Here is a 22211-nt window from a genome sequence, read left to right on the forward strand (position 1 = left end):
TGCGTGGCTTCTGCGGGGGGGAGGGGTTATTTCATCCGGAGGGGGTACATGAGGTAACTGCGCGGGTCTCCATTTTGTGGGCGGGGTTACGGATGGGCCCCAGTTATTGGCTGGAACGCGGTGATGCCCTGTGAATTGAGCTCTTTCTGGGCGGTGAGTGGGCGGGGCTGTAACCTGGAGCTGAGGTGCCGGCTCTGGAGAGGAGGTCGAATGTAAGGGGCGTGGCCTCCTCGCCGGCAAAATCGCGCGGGGGCGTGGTTTCCCTCGGGCCACACCCACTTTCGCAGGATTGGGTGGGATTGTTTCCGGGGGCGGGTTTCCGGTTTCGATGAGCTGCTACGGGCTCAGGTAATGGCGGGAGGCGTTTATTCTCTACCGAGCCCCCCACGCCCATGATTTCCCCCTTTCTCTCCCCGGGTCCCGGCCTCCCATTGCCAGGGCGGCGCTGAGCTACGGCTGGCAGCGGGAGCGGCTGTTCCCGTCGCCTCTCGCCCCACGTCCCCGGGGCGCGTGTCCTGTCCGGGCTGCTGCCGCTGCAGTTCCAGGCCGTTATCCCGCCCGCGCTACTTCGCGCGCCTTCCCCTGCTGGCGGAGGGGGCGTGGGGCTCAGCCCCCCCGCAGGCCGCTCCCGGCTCAGCCCCGCGTCTCTGGTGGGTGAGGCGGTGGCCGCGCGGCTGTAGCGTAGGCGCTTCCCACGCGACACCGTTAAGTCGACCGAAGTTAGGTCAAGGTGGAGCCGCCGCAGTCATGCCTGTGGGGGTTCGTGTCCGGGCTACGCCGGGCTGTGTCGGCGGTGCCCCTGTACTGACTTCACCGGGTGGGGCGTTGTGAGCCCTACGCGGGCCTGACAGGCATGTCTACGCGGACACTGCGTCACCCTAACGATCGACAGCGCTGTGCCTCTCAGGGAGGTGGAGTTATGAGGTCGGTGACTCAGTGTAAATGGGTGACTTACATTGAGGGGAGCAACGTTGTAGTGTAGACACTTAGGCTATGTCTGCGCTTACCATTTAAAGCGCCAAAAGCCCCTTCTTTGTGCTAACACCGCAGGAGCGTCTACGCTCGTTAATAGAAAGAAGGAGGAGTACTTGTGGCACCTTAGAGACTAACAAATTTGTTTGATCATAAACTTTCATGGGCTAAAGCCCACTTCATCAGATGCATGTAGTGGAAAATACAGTAGGAAGATAGATACAGATAGATGTACACAGAACATGAAAAAATGGGGGTTGCCACAGGTCTCTAAGGTGCCACAAGTAGTCCTCGTTCTTTCTGCTGATACAGACTAACATGGCTACCACTCTGAAACCTATACTTGTTAATGACTTTTTGCAGTGAGACTCAGAAGTTTCACTGCAGAAAGAAAACCACCTTCACGAGAGGTGTATAGCTCTTACCGCTGTTCTTTTTGCGCTGTTGTGAAAGTGAAGACACATTCTACCAGCTTAAACACCTTTTGGCCTCCGGAGGATATCCCACAGTTCCAAAAATGAGCGCTCTGGCCAGCATCTCTGCTGCTCTGACTCCAAGTAAACGAATGTCCACCCCTCCCCCTGTAAGCCCCAGGGAGTTTGAAACTCCCTTTCCCTTTGCTTGTAGATATGGTGGGGAAAGCAGCCAGACAGCAGGGTTTTTTAAAAAAAAGCCATGAAAGAAACAAGGAAGTAATGGGGCTGTTGGGACATGAAGCAGTGCAGCAGGGGGCACTGAGCAGGGACCCAAAATGCCTTCCACTCACCCCCCCCCCCCGCCTCCCCTTCCCACTCACCCCCCCCCCCGCCTCCCCTTCCCACAAGACCTATAGAGAGAGCTGCACTGTGGGATAGCTGCTCTACAGCGCTGCTCTCATGGACAATGGAAGTGCTGGTAGTATAAACACTCTCTGAAGCCTGAGGAATTGAGTGAGTAAACAAACCAGCTCTTTACTTTCACCAGTTCCCTAGCACAGGTGAAACTTAAAGCACAAAAACTCTGTAAGTGTAGACATACCCTTAGTTAGGTGGACGTAAGCTGCCTAACTCTGTAGTGTAGATCAAGCCTTAACTGTATCTACTTCAGGGGTAATGCCCTGACTAACGTGCTTAGGGTATTACATTTTTCCCAGCAGTATAGCTAGGTCAATCTAATTTTTAAGTGTGGACCAGACCTTAGCAACTGAAAATGAGCGCCCAAACCATGTGACCAGTTATTTGGATGGTCTTCAGACTGAAGGTCAGTACAAACACCTGCCTTTTCTGTTCTTTTTAGCAAACAGTGGCAGCCATGTCAGAGTGGATGTCTTACTACAAAAAGGATGAGGATGAGGAAGAGGAAGAATATCCTGAAGAAGCTGAAACTGGTGGTAAGAATTTGACCTTTAACCAAAAAGCGTTCTGTGAATGTGATCTTGAGTGCCTGCTTTCTTCCCCTTAGCATGGGGTCCTCTGCTTCAGACATATTTCTGAGGATCTCCATAGATTATTCATGATACAGGGGCTTGAAAGAGCAAAAATAAAAGAATCTTCTGTGGATGAATTTTGGCTACTCAAACCACTCCTCACAGGTGCTTCTGTCAAGGTTCCTTCCCTACTCTGAACTCTAGGGTAGAGAAGGGGGACCTGCATGAAAACCTCCTAAGCTTACTTTTACCAGCTTAGGTTAAAACTTCCCCAAGGTACAAACTATTTTACCCTTGGACTTCCACTGCCACCACCAAACATTTATCTGGGTTTTTTGGGAAAACGTTGTTTGGAAAAGTCTTCCCCCCCCCCAAAATCCTCCCAACCCTTGCACCTCACTTTCTGGGGAAGGTTTGGTAAAAATCCTCACCAATTTGCATAGGTGAGCACAGACCCAAACCCTTGGATCTTAGAACAATGAAAAAACCATTCAGTTCTTGAAAAGAAACATTTTAATAGAAGAAATAGTAAAAAGAATCACCTCTGTAAAATCAGGATGGTAAATACCTTACAGGGTAATTAGATTCAAAACACAGAGAATCCCTCTAGGCAAAACCTTAAGTTACAAAAAGACACACACACAGGAATATTCATTCTATTTAGCACAACCCAATTTCTCAGCCATTTAAAGAAATCATAATCTAACACATTTCTAGCTAGATTACTTACTAAGTTCTAAGACTCCATTCCTGTTCTGTCCCCGGCAAAAGCATCACACAGACAGACACAGACCCCTTGTTTTTCTCCCTCCTCCCAGCTTTTGAAAGTATCTTGTCTCCTCATTGATCATTTTGGTCAGGTGCCAGCGAGGTTATCCTAGCTTCTCAACCCTTTACAGGTGAGAGGATTTTTCCTCTGGCCAAGAGGGATTTTAAAGGTGTTTACCCTTCCCTTTATATTTATGACAGCTTATATTTTTTTGAAGCACAAATAACATGGGTGGGTACTTTAAGTGGGGGAAAAAGATACAGCCAATTATAAGACTATACTTCTTTTTTTTTTTCTTCAGGGGAATATAAATATTCAGGTCGAGACAGCCTGATTTTTTTAGTTGATGCTTCCAAGGCCATGTTTGAATATTATGATGATGATGATGAGTGGACTCCTTTTGATATGACAATTCAGGTAAGATCATGTGTTAGAGATTAATAATGACCTGTCTTGTAGACTGAAAGATCTCAATGTGCTTTATGGGTTGCCTATATACAGATTTCTTATCCACTGTAATATAGCTAATGTAGCTAGTTGACTGCCTTACCTGTTTATGTATTTCTCATCACCATGCTATCAGAGCACCATATGTCTGGTGTGAAAATCAGAAATCATTCTGCAGCAACAGCAGTGGTGGGCTGGAGAGGTCTGATCTGTAGTAGGGATGTAAAATGTTAACCGGTGAGCATTAGTCTTAGCCCTGGCTGGGGCAGCCCTTTATTTGGTTAATCATTTAAATTATTAAAAAATAGTTAGTTTAAACAGTTAACTTTTTAAACTATATTTACATCCCTAATCTGTAGTCAAACCCAGAAATTTTGGTGATGATTGTGATTACAAAATGAGGAATAAATTTGTATTAGAGTAGTATCTCTAGGAAGTCTTTCTCTTGTCCTCTTCTGTAGAAAATGTGTTATAATGAAAAGTACTTAATGTTCAAATGTAATCATAAACATCTTGTACCTAACTTGTTATGAAATGTGGCTCAAAACATTGTGGTAGCCCTTGCAATTGCCATTTTGAAGGGCTGATTGCCAAGGATAGAACTCTAGCACCATTTTTTCAGCTAACTTTCTCCTTCTGTTTTCCCTAATTCTGCTGTTTCTGTTTCCAGTGCATCCGGAATGTATACACCAGCAAGATCATTAGTAGTAACCGGGACCTCTTGAGTGTTGTGTTTTATGGCACTGAGAAACACAAGAATTCTGTGGATTTCAAACATGTGTATGTTCTTCAGGAGCTGGACAATCCAGGTAAGAGAGAATAGGAATATAAGGCTTAAGAGGAAATGGGCAAGTTTGTAAAATGTTTTTATCACCATTTGTCCCCTTTGGGGAGAGAGACCTGTTACTGTAGCATTTTAATTTCTTTTTCTGTGCTGGGATTTTTGATAGGTGTAACAATTTCCCTGCTTAGAGTTTCCTTGTTGAATCAGATAAAGAATACACACTATCCGTGTTTTATTTCCTTTGTGTGGGGTTCCATATTTTTCTGTACTTTAACACAAGGCCCCATTTTATGGCCACTGCCCTCTTTCATTAAAGAGGACTTCTAACACATACATGATACATTTAGCAGTACAGCAGGTGCCTGACAGGCTTTCAAGAGAATCCCATCCCGGCTCTTGAAAGCTTGTCAGGCACCTGCTGTACTGTTGAATGTACCATGTATGTGCTGCCATACCTTTTGATTGCAATAGGAGATGGACAGGATGACCTGCTAGTGGTATTCTGTCTCAGACTTCCGTAATAATAATAATGTTAGCAGCACAGTAACTCTGGTTGAGAACCAACAGCAGGAGTAAGGTTAATGTGACACAGTGTAGGAAGCAGAGTGAGATGTGGGAGGCTCTGTAGAGAGAGAGATAAGATGATGATGTAATTTTCTTGTTTGAGGGAGGGGCAGGAAATAGAAGGTGAGTGCTTCCAGCCAGAGTGACTTAATGGAACTAAGCGCCCATATCTGTCATGGCAAAGCAGCATTTTATCTAAAAGCTATTGCTTTGTCTCTAGTGGGAATATTCAGTAAATAGGAGTGGGAGAACAAGCAGATGTTTCTCCAGAGGACTTGGACTGTTCTTGCTCATTGAGACTTCTTAGCCCTCGTGCTGAAGTACTTTTAGGAGAGTGGGATGTTGTATGGAGAAAGAAGGGCAGCTCTGTTTTAGCTACTGTACTGGCAGGGTAGGAGTGTGAATGAAGTCTGATTCTCAAACTACTACTTTGCAGCACCTCTTATAAGCAAAGTGCATCATGGTGGAAGTTCTGCCTATCAACCTCTAATATATCACACCTCCAGAGACAGAGGGGGCTATTGTTCTCTTGGCCCAAAGGTGCAGGCCATTAATGGGGAAAAGAGTTGGGGAAAGACTCCTTCCTGCTGGAGGATGTACCCTGGAGGGGGAAGGGTTTATGTAATCTGATTCTTCTTGTATAGCATCTTCTGTCAGAACACTAATTCTAAAACTATATGCAGTTAGTTAAATAACAACAGATGGGGCAGGAAATTAAATAATGAATAGGATCCCTTTTCAGGTGAGATCTTAAGAGATGGAGAATCCAGTGAGGGAGCAAGATACGAAAAAGCTGATCAGATAGCAGTGGTTGCAGAGTAAAAGGTTCTTCCACTATCACTTGCAAGGTTTTGAAGAGAGAGAGAGAAGCGGAAGGGGAGCCATTGGTCAACTTGAGCAAGTCAATAGTTTGAAAAAAGAGGATAGTTATCGATGGGTCCATACACCTAAGGATGTGTACACACAGTAGGTCTGAGGTGTAATTCCCAGCACATATAGACATATATGTGCCAGCTGTGCTTAAGTTAATGCCCAAAAATAGCAGTATGTCTGTAGCAGCTTGGGCTAGCTACATGGCTAGCTGCCCATTTACAATCCTGCCCGATTCTCTGCGTACGTACATGGGTGGCTATCTCAAGCCACCGCCTGTGCTGCTGTGGCCACGCTGCTATTTTTAGGCACTAACTTGAGTAGTGCTAACGTGTATATGTCTACTCATGTTGGGAAGCATGCCTTTCAGTTGCTATGTAGACATACCCTAAGACACTGAACACTTTTCCTACCCAACTGCTGGAAGGGCCATGCTGTGAAATGTTAGTCAAATATCAGCTGTAGGGAGCTATGTGTTTTCTCTAGCTGGAAAAATGGTCAACAGGTTTTGGCTTTTATGTGCGAATTAGAACCAGTAATGCCCTTGCTGTCCTTCCATTTAGGTGCCAAACGAGTGCTAGAGTTGGATAAGTACAAGGGAGATCAGGGAAAAGCACTCTTTCGTGAGTCGTTTGGCCATAATGCTGACTACTCACTGGGTGAGGCACTTTGGGCCTGCTGTAATCTTTTCAGTGATGTCCGGCTCAAGATGAGCCACAAGAGAATCATGCTGTTCACCAATGAAGACAACCCTCATGGGCATGACAGCACTAAAGCTAAGCTGGCCAGGACCAAAGCTGCTGACCTTCGAGACACAGGTGAGCATTTTCACTTTTAATTTAGAAATTGAGCCTTAATGAAGAGTAAAAGTGTTGCTTCCCTGCAGCAGACGCCAAGTAACTGCTTTGTACAATCTTGGAGGAAAGTGAATGATGTGATCGGACTTGGGGAATTGCTAGAAGTAAACAGGATTTTGGGCTACTACATTTCTGGAGACAATTCTTCAAAATATTTGAATCAAAACATAAAAACCCTTTCTAAATTAGAGGTGCTCAGTCCATTTTTTTGTGGTTAATAGGCACTAATTAAGCACCTTTTGTTTGTCTTGGCTTGTAGTCAGGGATTGAATGGGCCATAGAAATTAAACCCCCCTCATACTTCCTTGTTTTCCCCCTCTTCCAGGAATGGAGTGACATGATCAGAGTGACAGGCAAAGAGGATTACTTTAGTGTCTGTTGTCACACTGCAGGGCAACTACATCTGTTTCCCTGTCCGTGGTTCAACAACAGCGTACATTCTAGGCTCCCGGGTCCTCAGCCATCACCTCTCTTTGGTGAAGACCCACATCTCTCTCCCTTCTGACTGGGGTTTTTTCAGCCTGCACAGTTCCCTGCTTATACTGAAATATCCCCAGCAAGCTAGAGTGCCTAAACAGGCCAGTGTCTGTGCTTTGCTTTCTCACCAGAGGCAATGAACAGCTGTAGTTGCCAGCAGTCACAAGTTAGCACACAGCTTTTTCTAAGTAAACATATTTATTCTTAAGGTGAAAGCATTACAGAGAAAATTTATATGAAAAATAATAAAATAATTTACATGCATTCTAATAAGTTTACAAGAGATCACCCCCCCAACTCCAGCTAGAACTCTGATAAGAATCAGTCTTTCAAACTCTGCAAAGGGGTTTTTCTGTGGTTACAGGTTCATAGCAGACTTAGCTCAGAGCTAACACACCCATGAATAGTGCAGTCTTTCCTTTATAATGCTTGGGCCTTTGATCTTGAGATTCTGGGAAGAGGTAATCAGTAGACAGTGGTCCCCTCCTCAAGCCATAGCTTGAAAAAGCTGGGTTTTTGCATAACTGGAAATAGGAATTTGCATTCACCTCCCCTCTAGAGATTTCCCCTGGCAAATCACTTGACATTTAGTCTCCCAAGTCCATTCTTGTCTGGCACATTGTTGAATATAGTCTTTTGACATTCACAGCACTTTCCAGGGTTCACATCATATCTCTTCCCTTCCCTCTCCAGAAAGGTTACATACAATCTAAGCCAATAATAACACATCACCTTCGTATTTAATACGATGGACTCCAGAGATACTTTAACTTAGTTCACTAAGGTTTTTCAAGGATATTGCAGAAATTGCCTTCGGTCACAGCTGTATTTTATATGAATTGAAGGAAAGCATTATGTTTGGAGGCCAGGAAGGAGGATGTTTTAGTAGTCATAGCAAGTGGCTTAGAGCCAATTCCTTCAGAATTCAGTTGGTGTGCTAGAGCTTAAGGGTAGTCAAGCATTTTTAAGACATTGTCCCTTATACCTGGCAAAAGAGAGTTTTTGTGGGGGATTCTCTATAATCTTCCATCTTCTCTTCCTTTTCTCTCCCTATGGACAAGAGTGGGGTGGATGCTAATTCTTCTGGAGCCTGTCAGTGCTGCTTTGAGCATTGGCCACAGTGGGTCATTTCCTCCCAGGTAGGGGCTGAGCATGGTCCCTCTGCTGCATTGCTTGACTAGATGCAAAGAACTACCAGGCCAATTCTCTTTAATTACTTTCTTTCAAGAACCAACACTTACAAAAAAGAAAAATACTAAACAAAAGGACACCTCTTTGTTCTTGGACGACTGTCCATTTTGACTTCCTTTTCCATATAAAGGAATATCTGAGTATTGTATGAACATGCCAAAATAAGTAGAAATCAATTTGTATGATCCTCCCCACATTTGTACCTTGCCCCCAGGTATCATCCTTGACTTGATGCACCTGAAGAAGCTTGGGGGGTTCGATATCTCCTTGTTCTACAGGGACATCGTTAACACAGCAGAGGACGAAGACCTAGGGGTCCATACTGAAACCTCAGGCAAGCTGGAAGATCTCATGAAGAAAGTGCGAGCAAAGGAGACAAAGAAGCGGGCTTTGGCCAGGTGTGTACCACATGTCAACATTTTGAACACGTCACCATTTTGAAATAACCCCTTCCAGAGGCTGCCGATTCTATGTCCAGCCTTCTTCATGTGGAAGGATTGTTCTATAAAGACACCATTTGAGCAGTATTTTCACTCCTGGGCCTTAACTCTCTTGCATGAGACTAATGGAACTCTTCTAGCTCTTAGACCCGTGAGGATTGCAGTAGTGGAAAATAGAATGTGAACTAGGCCCCTTCTGGCTATCACATGCCTCCTCCTATTCTGAGAGGTTGGCCTGAAATGATCCTTGCTCTATCCTGACCCCGGAGCCCTTTTCTTGACATGGTAGTCTGAGTATGGGGTTCATGTCCTCCAGGCATCTCAGAAATCATCTACTGGAAAAAAATCTACAACTCAAACCAGAAAATGTTTGTGTTTGTGGTAAAGTCAGGCTTAAGTCAGCTTTTGCACAAAAACTTCTTGACTGCCTTCACTTGTCTGAGTTTAGCTTACTGCATTCCAGCATGTTTGGTAGCTGTTTCAGCTTGTCGCACCTGCATTAGTCATATGTGGGCCAGTGTCTTTGCAAGCCCTTGTTTTTTGGTTCTTATGGGGAATCTGAAAATTCACATTTAAAAAGTGTTATGGGATATTAATGTGCTCTTGACAAAGCTGCTGAAAATTCCTTCTGAACCATCCAGTTTGTGTGAGTTTGTTTTTTACAGGAAGTTCATTTTCGTGGTGGCAATGATTTCAGCTCAGAGTGAGTTCAAGGGCCTAGTGATTGATTCCTCTTATGCCATGTTTTATAAGGATAAGTTAATGCTGCAGATTCATCTGAGCTTCCTCTTCAAGGTGGTGGTAGACTTCTACCTGTCCTTCTGCCAACATGTTTCCCCAGGCCGTGTGCCTGTCTGGGGAGGCCTTTCACCCTATGCTAGATGTCAAAACATCCCTGGAAGTTCTGTATGGAGCAGATTGAAACCCTTAGAAATTTTACCCAGCTTCTTGTGTGTGTGTGTGTGTGTGTGTTTGGTTTTGTTTTTTGTTTGTTTGTTTGTTTGATCAGCAGTGTTGTACTTGAAAAGACCATGTCTAAATGGATGTCTGCATTTCATGACCTGGCTGGGTTGAAACTAGAAGTCTCTGTCAAGGCTCTCACTCAGAGGGAAGGTTTTGATTTTTGAGGGAAGGTTCCAGCCATAACCAGCCTCAAGGTTCAGTCACAGATGTCTGCAAAGCAAACAAATGGTCATCTTTCCATGCATTTATAGAGCATTATTGCTTGAGTTCAGGGACAGGAGAGAGTCCCTTCTCAGGATGTCATCCCAGATTTTCAGGTTGCCAGTTGCTCTTTAACTCTTGTGGAGTGAGAATCCTATACTGACGTTATCTTTAGAGGAAGGGAAATGCCTTGCCTCACTCTCTTGATTTTCTACTCATAAGTTGGTAGGTTTCCTTCTCTCTCAAGCCTTGTTTCTTTTTCTCCCAGAGGTATGTTTTTGCTATTGCATTGGCTTTTTCTGGGAGCTTTGCCTCCTGCTCACTCAAAGGAGCTGGCTAAGAGTTTAAAGGGCAGCATTTACATTCAGCCTGGGCGCGGTGCAGAGTTGTCAGTAGTGGGTGTGCCTTGTGCTCTACCTCACTGTAGCTGCCCTCAAGGATAAAAAGCACAGAAAAGCTGTGAGTTCAGCTAAGTGGTTTGTATTAAAGAGCTATGACCCAGGACTGAGAATCCTGCACAATATCTTCAGAGAAGCAGAATTGCAAGGTAAGTAATATTTTCATTTCAGAGATGCAGGTGGTGTTGGGAAGTGAATAAAGGCGAGCTTGAGGGAGTAGACTGTCATGTGAGAGACCCACTTTATGAAAAGTGTCCCTTTAGAAATTTGAAGTCTGTCTGTTATTTCCACACAGGTTAAACCTCCATCTGGGTAAAGACTTGTCCCTCACTGTAGGTGTTTACAACCTGGTCCAGAAAGCTTTCAAACCATCTCCAGTGAAACTTTATCGGGAAACCAATGAGCCTGTGAAAATAAAGACACGGACATTTAACCGAGAGACAGGCAGCTTGCTTCTACCTAGTGATACCAAGAAGGCTCAGGTAACACACTCCGTACACACTTTGTTTTTCCTGTTGCTGCGGGACCTGCATGGACATTAAACATCTAAATAAACCTGCTGCTTATTTTTGTGTTGGACTTTTAAGATGATCTGCAGAAAGGCACAGTACCAGTTGTTCATACTGTTTGCATCTCTGTCCTCTTAGGGATCTTTGGTCTTTGTCACATTCATAGGTTAAGCAGAATTTGAGTGGGTCATTGCTTGGGTGAGGCTTTCAAGGGAGAAAACAGCTACTAGTGGAAGTGAGGCTGGGGCTTTATAGGGTGTACCCTTCTTCTGGAGTCAGAACTGTATCATCCTGAAAACATGACACTAGCAGCCCTTGTTCTGTTGCTGGTGCTGTTTCTTGATGATCTAATCACAGAGGTTTTGACCACTTATGACGAATATCATGGAATCATTAATTACCATAAGGTCAGGGGGTATGAATCCCAATATCTAAGTTAACTTCCAACCTGGGTAATTGCACTCTGCATCCCTAAAATTCCCTCTTTATTCTTCACTCCCCCTGTTGCCATGTAGTATTGCTGGTACAGAATGATTGCCATGCTCAGGTGTAGCTGTATTTCAGGGCAGGATAAGTGATTCCTATATACACAGTTTGCAAAATACTTCGAGGCTCTGGGATGGAAGGAGTTATAGGCCTATACAATTATTTTGTGTCCATCCTTTTAGCTGAAGATGCTGGGTTTTATTGTCATTCGACACTGATTGCTCAAAGCAGAAGGTGTCTGGAAGAAGCACAAGGCTGAAATCCAAACATCTCTCTCCTGTCTGACCTTTTGTAGACTGGATGAAAGTACGGAGATTAAACACTGTTCTGATCAGCTCTGTGAAACATAGCAGTACTTTCAATCACCAGGTTGATAGCAAATGTCTGCTTAGAAGAGAGGGTTGTGAGCACACTCCCATTACTGGGAATTTGCTGAAGCAGATTTTCTTAGTCATTCACGCCCAAACTTCCTCCATAAACCATCCTGCCAAGTCCTACACTGAATGCCATGGAGTACCATGGAAACTAGTGCAAAGGGATCCAAAGTGTGTCTGAGAGAGACTGGTGATGAATAGATAAAAATTAAACTATTGTCTGAATGGCTGATAAAAACCTGGGATTAGAGAAATCGAAAGGCACATGAGAGATGCTCCATTATGGGCAGTAGCAGGTCTGCTCTTCACATAGACTGGCTATCAGTCCTTTTAAACTGCTGGCTTTGTCAACGTTGAATGTATTGGATTTGTTCAATCCTGTGTGTGAAACCGATTTGGATTTTGCTTTAACCAGCAGTGAGTTGGTAGTTCCATGCTGGCATGAGGAGAAACATCTCACAGATCTTTCCTTTGAGCTGGAAAATATCTTCAGTGGGTAATCTACTCATCTTCCCCATAGTCCTCTTTTTGCCACTCCCCGATATGTTTCATCATAGCAGAATTGATTCCATTGTCCCTTATGCCCTCTCTGCTGAGTGAGTGACCTGTCCATTCTCATAATTGTCTTTTTTTTTTTTTTCTATTTGTTAGACCTATGGGAACCGTCAGATTGTGTTGGAGAAAGAGGAGGCAGAAGAAGTGAAGAGATTTGATTCCCCAGGTTTGGTCCTGATTGGCTTTAAACCACTGGTGATGCTGAAACAGCACCATTACATCAAGCCCTCCCAGTTCCTCTATCCTGAAGAGTCTTTCATTAATGGTAAACAAAACTGGGAGAGATTGACCACCTGGCAGTGCAACAGCAAACTAATTGACAGAAGAGTGGAACAGAGCTATCATTTAAGAGGGACACGGGACATACAGAGTTTAGTTTGCTCCCTTGCCCAGTACAGTAACTCCTTGCTTAATGTAGTCGTTATGTTCCTGAAAAATGCTACTTTAAGCGAATCCAATTTCCCCATAAGAATTAATGTAAATAAGGGGGGGGTTAAGTTCCAGGGAAATTTTTTTTTGCCAGACAAAAGATTACACACACACACACACACACACAATACGTTTTAAACAAACAGTTTAATCCTGTACACAGCATGATGATGGTGAAGCTTGGTTGAGGTGGTGGAGTCAGAGGGTCGAAGAGGGTGGGATAGTTCCCAGGGCATGCCTTGATGCTAAATGATGAACTAGCAATTGGCTGAGCGCTCAGAGGTTAACACGTTGGTAATGTAGCCTCACACTCTACAAGACAGCACGAATGGAGGGAGGAGACAGCATGGCAAAGAGAGACACAGACACACACTGTGTGTGTGAGAGAGAGAGAGAGGAAGAGACAGAGAGAGACACTGTGTGCGAGAGAGAGATGCGCGCATTGCCCCTTTAAGTATGCTGACCGCACTCTAAGTACATTGCCTTTTTAAGTAGATCTGCAAGTTGAGACAGCAGCTGCTGCCAGTGGAGATGAGATACAGGAGTGGGGGGAGGGGGCACCCTGACATTATCACCGATCTCGTGTCTCCCTCCCCCCCGCACAGCAAGCAGGAGACTCCCGGGAGCAGCTCCAAGGTAGAGGGCAGGAGCAGCACACTGCAGTGGGAGGAGGGACAGCTGAACTGCCCGGCAATTGACAGCCTGCTGGCCGGCTGCCGCACAGGGAACTTAGGGGAGCTGATTGGGGGGCTGCCGGTCCACCCTGGTGCCAAGCCCCCACCAGCTAGCTCCAACGGGCTGCTCTTTCTGCAAACAGTGGACAAAGCAGGCAGCTGCCAAACAACGTTATAAGGGAGCCTTGCGCAACTTTAAACAAGCATGTTCTCTAATTGATCAGCAACGAAACAACGTTAACCAGGGCAACATTAAATGAGGAGTTACTGTACAAAATCTTAAGAGCAATAATGTGGGTTTAACTGCCACTCTCTGCTCCAAGTCACAGCTAATGTTCTCTTCCTTCCACACTATGCTTCTGAACCTGTTCTGTCTTCTGTTTCCAATCTACAAGCAGCTGCTCAAATGTGACCCCAAAAGGTTTGCTTTTGTCATTCACAGCAATGTCTGTATTTGAAACCTGAAGTATATTGGAAGACAGGGACCAGAATAGAGAGCTCTAGGGTCATGGGTAGGAAACCTAGATTCAAAGGTGACCGTTATATCAGCTAAGCAGGACAAAGGCATCCAAGGAGGGATGTATACGTTAGCAGCATTTGGGGGTTCTGGATTGTTTTATAAGCAGATGTAACTATAAGGGGTGGAACTGGGGCCTTTTTTCTCTTCTGTCACCATGTTATGTGTGTATTTGGGGTGGGGAAGTAATACTGTAATTTGTAAGTTAAGAGTGCTTAAGATTAAATAATTAATACTTCTCTCACACAGACAGTAGGCCATGAACTAAAAAGGGCTCTGTTAGGACAGGGTGCCCTTCTCCCTCAACGTCTGAGATGATGCTCCTGGTATGGGGAATAAGGCATTACTCCCTAGAGTGTTGCACTGTTGAGGTGGATATTTAGCTGACTCCTTTACTACCTTACAGTCCATTTAGGTCCAGCAGAACAGCACCTGCATGACTCTTGACTACATAGTCTGAGTTAGGTGTCTGGTGAAAATAAAAGCTCATGTTTGGTCTGGAAAGAGGATGCAGTTTTTACAACCTAGATTCTTAGTACCCTGCCTCTGCAGTGAGGGCTTGGGTTCACCAGTGCTAGGCCTCCAAGAGGGTGTCACTGTATATATCCAAATTGAAGGGGGGCTTTTCCAGATGTCTCCTTCCATTCTCTCCCCCATCTCCTGTTGCAAATGTTGGCGAGTCCAGCAATTTCACCAGCATTCTCTTGCTCTTCTGTTCAATTGAGACAATGTTGTCATCTCAGAGTTTTGCCCTGTTAACATTATTTTTCTGCCTTCTGTTCTGGCCTCCATCTGGAGTATTGCAGGTATATTCAAAAAGTGGCAGATGCGAAGTTCTATAACGCTTTGGGTCAAGTGTCTGTGTTCCAGGAGGGCGCAGGAGTTCTTAGTCTGACAGATATATGGCTTTTGTTGCACAGGGAGTACAACTCTGTTTAATGCCTTACTGACCAAGTGCCTGGACAAGGAGGTGATGGCATTGTGCCGGTACACCCCCCGCCGGAACACTCCCCCCCGTTTTGTGGCCCTGGTTCCACAGGAAGAGGAGCTGGATGAACAGAAAGTGCAGACAGCCCCTCCAGGTATGTGAGGAGACTGCATTTTTTCCATCTTGCAGCATGAAAAAAGCTGCCAGCTAGAGAACATGCACTATCCCTGCCAGATACTGCGTGCTGCCTAGTATAAAGATTGGGGAGAAAATGACGTGCAGAAAGAGGCATGTCAGGAATCTGACACAGAACAAGGTGCTTATTGGTCTCTAGCCACAGTTGCTCACCTGAAATATTTACTTTGCACAGGTTTGCCATAGTTTTTCGATTGAGGCAATTTAAAATGAATGCCTGCTACTATGGATTTCTGATGCAGGGCTGGTATTGGCCTTGTTTACCTGTGCCTGTGTAGTGTGCCCTGCTAAACATTTTAAAAGCCTCCATTTGTGTCAGTTCTTGCCCTGCATAAAATAACATTCAAGTCCATTGTGGCTGCAACAGTTTCCCTCCCCTCCCACATCTTTGCTAACTGCTTCAGGTAGCCAACATCAGAATGGAAAAACCTCTTTCTCTATTGGTTACCTAGAGCTCTTATGCCTCCTTGAATTTTGTTCTGTCCCTGGGCTCTTCTGAAGGTTTTGTGTAGTGATGATTTTCATTTGATCATCACCGTGTACCAGTTGAGTGGGGTGTTATGAAAGAGCAGTGGTAAATTATTTTCCTTCTGCTTTTCCTCACTTTTATAATTGGAGAGCCTTGGATTGAGAGGTTTGTCTAGAAAAATAATGCTCCTTGCATGTAGTGTGTGATTCCATCCAAATCTCTTCATAAGCATTAATTCCATTGTCACAACACCACTGTGAGATGGATGAGTGTTCTCCTGATTAAAAGATGGGGTGATACTGAAAAGACAGGTGACTTGCCCAATTCCACTGAGAATCAGTGTCCGATGGAATTACAGCTCAATAATCCCTAGTTCCTGCTCACATACTTAGATCGTTTCTCTCAAAAGTCAGCAGCATTAATTATTATTGATACTGACTTATATTATGGTAGTGCTCAGAGGCTCCAGTCAGGATTGGGGCTTCGCTGTGATATGTGCTGTTTGAATACACCTGAAGATATTGTTGGCTCTTCAGAAAAGAGACTGCCTAAGAAATGTCTGAAAAGGGAAGAGATGCTAGTTAATTGTGCATAATTGACAGATTGTATACAGTAAGTGTCTGGCTAGCATAGATAGATAGATAGATAGATAGATTTTCGTGCCAACCCAACTTCTGAGCATTTTGGGCTTGCCCTTGACATGCTGTTCTGAGGTCAGGCTTTCAGATAACTGCTCTCTGGTCTCTCTCTGGTCTAGGTTTCCACCTCATTTTCCTGCCTTATGCAGATGACAAACGGAAAATTGACTTCACAGAAAAGGTCCCAGCTAATCAAGAACAGGTGGACAAAATGAAGGAAATAATCCAGAAGCTCCGGTTCAAGTACAGGTGAATGGAGGCCAGAGACATGGGGCTTGAAAACGCAAAGCTATCACCTGCTGTGTTGTACAGTGTTCCGCGGCAGCTGTGGTATGCACACAGAATCATAGATTTCAAAGCACTAGGTGGCTGAAACTGTGCAATTTGTAATGCAACTTGGGTGCTTTTTCTTGACTCTGAATGAATCTGTTAGGCTGTCTGGTGATCCAAGGACATGTCCACTCTAAACATTGTATAAAACCATTGTTTAAAATGCTTTGGTCGTGCAATGCTTTTACAATATGTTGTCCACATACAACCGCTAAGCCAGGCAGCTTCCAGGTATTGATTATAATAGTTGGCCGCAAACCTTGAGAGCAGAGCTTTAGGCCACGTCTGGTTGATCTGGTGCAATCCACTGTGATGTCTGCCCCACTGTGGTCAAACCTCCGATACATGTATAGCTGTACTGGTTCAGATACCATAATGATGGGTACAGTGTAAGTCTAGATAAGATTAATTAGTCCTAACTCCAATGTCTCACATTTGGAAATTACCCCAAAGCTCCTACTTCTAGGGGCCAAAATTGAGCTAATAATGGAAAATTAGCTGTGGTATAGGTCTCCATATATATAGGTGTAGGTCTGTTTGCACTAAGCTAGGAGACTGTTGCAGGGAGATTGATTGCCTGAACTAGTTTGTTACATTGTTTGTCCTTGTAACAGTTTACTGCATACATTCACATGCAGTGGGCTATGGCTAAGACATAGTTTTTAGTTTCTTAATATAACATGTGTAGCAACACTTACCGACAGAGCCATTTTGACACCACCCACACACAGCATGCCTTACAACAGTTGTACCAGTACATTCTGGGACTCCTTTAACACATGTCCCACAGAGCAGGGCCATTACACCATATTCCAGAGGCAGTATGTTTCAGTGGCAATGAGAGAACCCATGTCTGATCTATCTGTAAGTCAAGTATTTTAGGATGTTTAAAATGAAAAGTACCACAGAATACTTGTTAAAGGGAGTTATGCCTCTCCATCTTGAGGAGGATCAACTTCATAGTGCTCACATTAAAGGGCATGTGTATTCAGATAGTGGCTGTGTGGAAAGGGGCAAAGCTGGTTTTGAAGTGTGGGCTGATGCCATCTTCATTTTTTTCACATATACACATCCTGCTTATTAATAAGCTGGGAGCTTAGTAAGCTAGTGACATGATCACTACTTCTGCAGGCAATAAACCTGAGAGAAAACCAGTGTTCCATGAAGCACCACTGGTGATGGAGATGCTTAACTGTGCAGGGGAGGGTGGGCTGAACTGGGGGCTCAGTAGCCCTATTTATGGGCTCAGCTTACTCCTGACGTGTGTGTTGAATATTTCTGGGTTTTGTTGGCAGGAATGACAGCTTTGAGAATCCAGTTCTGCAGCAGCATTTTAGGAACTTGGAGGCCTTGGCACTGGACTTGATAGAGCCTGAACAAGCTGAGGATCTGACACGTGAGAATGATGAGTGGATGCAAAGAGGGTGGGGGTAGAGGCCTCTTGATTTTCACTCTAGGTGGTGGTGTGTTTCTAGAAAACACAAATGGACTTCTTGTGCTTTTAAACCAGTTAGTGTTGTGCAATGCTAGGACTTAATTCAGAGCGTGTGGTGGTAGTAACACTTCAGTCTCTTTAAAGTTGTAATTCTGGTTCTGTTCTCTTCCTCACACACACCCTTTCCTCCCTAATAAGTACTTGATAAAATGTCCCTTTTCAGTACACATGGCAAAAATTATTTTTGTGCCAAAGTGCTTGTAGTCTAACATGAGAGACAACAGGTGACTATAAAAAACAGATAGGGATAGCCCAACATAACAGTGAGATGAATTAAAAGCTGCAGCATACCTATTTCTCTAGCATGCTGTTATATTTTTTCTTCTGTTTGGTCTGTGCATAAGCATGTCTGTCCTTCCTATTTAGGTATACGTACAAGTCTAATTAGTAATAAGACATTACACATGGGCAATATAAGCTAATGGTATCATCGAGAGCCTTCCTGGCTCTTGTGCATTCAAAATTTGTAACTACCATTGCATTAACATACTTTTTTGCATTTAATTTCTCATGTTTGCAAAGCCTTTTGGAATGATAGTTATTCTGAAGACAATCCTCTCTCGCTGTACACTGGAATATGGTGGTGACATTTTCAAGTCATACAGGTTTCCCTGTGCTTGGTTATGTTTTTGTGAGTATGAATTTCTCTTCTGCCAGAGCCCAAGGTTGAGGCGATGAACCACAGACTGGGTGATCTGGTGGAGCAGTTTAAGCAGCTGGTTTACCCTCCGGACTACAATCCTGAGGGGAAGGCTGTGAAGCGGAAACAGGGTGAGTGGCGGTGAGGAGCCTGCACTATTGTGACATGCAGCATTCTGTCCGTATCAGCTGTTGCTGAGAGGTCTGCATTTCTCAGTTTATCTCATGATTTAAAGAAACCTATTATGAAACCACTCTCACTGATAGACTGTCGGTTGGCTTCATGACAAAATGATGATGATCCACCTTGGATTGTGGCCTGATTAGAACTCTCAAGCTGAAATAGCGTTTGGTCAGATTGGATCGTTTCTTGAATGGGAGATCTCTTAAGGAAAACCCAGCTTGCAGCAGGAAGTAATGTGGGTCAATAAATAGAGCAACCTTTAAATGTTTTTGCTCATTTGGCTTGAGGTGATTTTTTTGCAGGGGGGGGGACAGGCCAGCAAAATTATTATTATTTTTTTTATTTACCCATACCCTGGGCTGCTAAATTTTTTTTGTAAGGCTGTAGTAGGAGATTTCTTCCCTCAAAGTAACGATGCAGTGTTCCGCTATGAACTTGTCTTGAATTAGCTGTACACCGCAGTTGTAATTAAGATTCCATGGGACTTCTCATAAAAGTGGGGTGTTAACAAGGGTGTCCTAGCCAAATTCCATGTTGGGACTTTACATTCTGCTGTGCTGTCCCTGTGAAAATCCTCCATAGTGTCATTTGGTTATGGAATCTTTCCCATTAAGCCACAAACTGTTCTAGCCAGCATATAAATATGTATATATTAATATGCATTAAGCACCAGTAATATTAAGCACAAATATTGTAACAGTGATGTAGCCTAAACTGGCTGATGCCCTAATCCTGTTCACTTATGCTAAGTATCCTATATCTCCTTGAATTTGCTGAAGTAACCATTTGGCACAATCAGATAGGAAATTTGTTCTATGTCTTAGTACAAACTAGGGAAGTACCTTCACAGATCAGTACTTGGAATGCTAGTATCCAAAACAAAGGTAAGGGAAGAACAGAAAAGCAAGATAGGGACCTGAAACAAACTGATAGGTTGGATTTTAGTGACATATAAAGAAATGTGTAACTTGTAAAATCATATAAATAATACCAGCTGAAATGTGTAACTTGAATATAAGAAGTGTGTAAGGTGAATATAATATCGCTCCATGGGACTGCTCTTCAGAGACTGGTATTTTATGGAATCTTTTTTCCTGCACCATATCAATAAACCTAACTGACATTGGTTATTTGATCTCCTATGATCACTCACCAATTAAATACAGCTGCTTCTGAGATGAAATGCAGAATCTAGAAATTTGCCATGTATCCATACATAGCTATTAATCCACTTCTTACTTATCGGTTACTAGACTGGCATATTAAGTGTAGCAGTGTTTTCCCTATACTTACAGTTCTTTTAATGTCGTGGTCCAAATTTATTTTTCTAATAGGAGAAGGTGCTGGCCAAACAGAGAAGAAGCCCAAGATGGAAGTCTCCAAGGATGAGCTTAGGAGCCATGTACAGAAGGGCACTCTGGGCAAATTCACTGTGCCTGTTCTGAAGGAAGCATGCAGGGTTTATGGGCTGAAAGGCGGTGGGAAGAAGCAAGAACTTCTAGATGTACTGACTGAGTATTTCAGCAAGTTCTAACCAGGAGCTGAGGACTTTGATGACAAAGGGTTATCTCCCTTCCGCTTAAAACTTCAGTCTACTCACCTGGGTGTTGGGTCTGAGTTCTGTTTTGATGCTGGTGGAAGAGGGGGTGGGGAAAGGATCCCTTCTCTACATCCAACACTGCAGACTCCAGTCGGGAGGAAACTTATTTCTTCCTTTTGGTGACAATAGATCCTCTTAGCAAATCTGTCTTCTGCTGGTGGTAGCAGAGGGCAAAATAAACCCCATCCCAACTCTGGTCCTACAATTCAAATGAACACTGTTGTGCCTTGTTGATGTCTGAATAAATGCAAGTTAGTTTTGGAACCCTTACTTCTTTGGAACAGCAGGAATGGCATAAAAGAGATGTTGTCATGTACAACGAAACTTGCTCATTTTAAATAAGGAAGTGGAATAATGTATGGTGGCGGATGAAATAGTGCTATATTGCTATCAGACTTCCAAGAACTATAAAAGTGGCATCTTACTGTACTGATTAACACATTAAACTTATCAGAACCAAAATCATTATGCAAGACGAGCTGGATTCTATTCTGCCTTAAGCATAATCAAAGTTGTCAGCATATGCTGATAATGGCATAGGCAGAAAGCTATTTAGTGCTGAGTAATAGCAGTTGTTAAAAAAAAAAAAAAATCTTTTCCCTTTTGAAAGCTAAATTGCCAAAGGAAAAAAAGGTTAAGGATAACTAGTTTCTTCTTAAACACTAAATATCAGGTCGTGTATTCTCTTTGAGGAGAGAAGAGGGATAACATCATCCCATTAGGCTAGTGGTTTTCAAACTTTTTTTCTGGGGACCCAGTTGAAGAAAATTGTTGGTGCCCCTGACCCAACGGAGCTGGGGATGAGGGGTGTGGGAGGGGCTCAGGGCTGGGGCAGAGGTTTGGGGTGTGGGAGTGAGGGTTGCAGGGTGGGGCTGGGAATGAGGGGTTCAGGGTGTGGGAGGGGGCTCTGGGCTGGGGTTGGGGTGCAGGAGGGGGTCAGGGCTCTGGGCTGGGGCTGAGGGGTTTGGGGTACAGGAGGAGCTCTGGATTTGGTGGGGGGCTCAGGGATGGGGCTTGGTGTGCAGGAGGGTATCAAGGCTCTGGGCTGGGGATGAGGGGTTTGGGGTACAGGAGGGACTCTGGGTTTGGGAGGCTCAGGGCTGGGGGCTTTGGGGTGTAGGAAGAGCTCCAGGTTGGGGGGGTGGGCTCAGGGTTGGGGCACAGGCACGGACTTACCTCCGGTGGCTCAGTGACGCAGCCGGCGTGCCTCGCAGACCGCGCTGTGCCCTGGAAACGGCCAGCAGCCGGTCCGCTTCCTAGGGGGAGGCGCACAAGTGGCTCAGCGTGACTCTTCCCTGCAGGCATTGCCCCTTCCTCCCCCCCAGTTCCTAGTGGCCCATGCAGGGCCTGTGGCAGAGCCAGGGGTTGAGCAGTGAGTATTCCCCGGCACATTGGAAAGTTGGCGCCTGTAACTCCAGCCCCGGAGTTGGTGTTTATACAAGGAGCCGCATGTTAACTTCTGAGGAGCCGCATGTGGCTCTGGAGCCACAGGTTGGCCACCCCTGTTCTAGTTTGTAGGTGCTGATTAGGTAAGTAACATCTTCATAGCACTCAAGTGGACTTCATGGGCTATTTCACTTTTAGCCTTTCCTCAGTCCTGTTTTTTAACAGACCCTTTTCTTGTGTAAGAATTTAGCAAATAGGCAGTGAAAATTGGGTTAGTTTAATTGCCTCTGCTTGCATTGTTAACTAGCAAACTCTCCCTTCACTCAAGAATCCTTTATTCCTGGTGCTCTTGTGCAGTGTGTTAAAGGAGACAATTGTCTTGGCATGTTGTGAATTGTCTAGGTCCTTTACATAGTTGTGGTTTTGAATATGTTCAGCTATCATAGTTGAGATAAACTCCCTTAT

The 22211-nt window shown here is 44.4% G+C and overlaps 1 protein-coding gene across 5 annotated transcripts; it reads left to right on the plus strand.

Annotated features, from left to right (window-relative positions):
* Positions 1 to 279: 279 nt before the first annotated feature.
* XRCC6 (X-ray repair cross complementing 6) lies at positions 280 to 20624 on the plus strand. Of its 5 annotated transcripts, none has more exons than XM_073327209.2 (13): positions 280 to 348; positions 2248 to 2341; positions 3448 to 3563; positions 4264 to 4402; positions 6375 to 6629; positions 8551 to 8734; positions 10634 to 10820; positions 12359 to 12527; positions 14803 to 14964; positions 16232 to 16361; positions 17738 to 17838; positions 18595 to 18708; positions 20095 to 20624. In XM_073327209.2, exons 2-13 carry the CDS (start codon positions 2263 to 2265, stop codon positions 20292 to 20294), a joined length of 1836 nt encoding a protein of 611 aa, XP_073183310.2. In that variant the 5' UTR covers positions 280 to 348; positions 2248 to 2262; the 3' UTR covers positions 20295 to 20624. The 5 variants fall into 5 exon arrangements, with proteins under 5 accessions (XP_073183310.2, XP_073183314.2, XP_073183311.2 ...); XM_073327213.2 differs by lacking the exon at positions 280 to 348 and adding an exon at positions 509 to 650; XM_073327210.2 differs by lacking the exon at positions 280 to 348 and adding an exon at positions 675 to 924.
* The last annotated feature ends 1587 nt before the right edge of the window (positions 20625 to 22211 follow it).

The sequence above is a fragment of the Lepidochelys kempii genome, chromosome 1 (genome assembly GCF_965140285.1).
Source record: "Lepidochelys kempii isolate rLepKem1 chromosome 1, rLepKem1.hap1, whole genome shotgun sequence".
Lineage (NCBI taxonomy): Eukaryota > Metazoa > Chordata > Testudines > Cheloniidae > Lepidochelys > Lepidochelys kempii.

Excerpts from the sequence above, each read along its gene's own strand:
- XRCC6 (XM_073327209.2), top strand. The coding sequence starts at position 2,263 with ATGTCAGAGTGGATGTCTTACTACAAAAAGGATGAGGATGAGGAAGAG. Across the intron at positions 16,362-17,737 it reads AAGCTCCGGTTCAAGTACAG|GAATGACAGCTTTGAGAATC; the intron begins GTGAATGGAGGC and ends TTTTGTTGGCAG. Across the intron at positions 17,839-18,594 it reads ACAAGCTGAGGATCTGACAC|AGCCCAAGGTTGAGGCGATG; the intron begins GTGAGAATGATG and ends CTCTTCTGCCAG.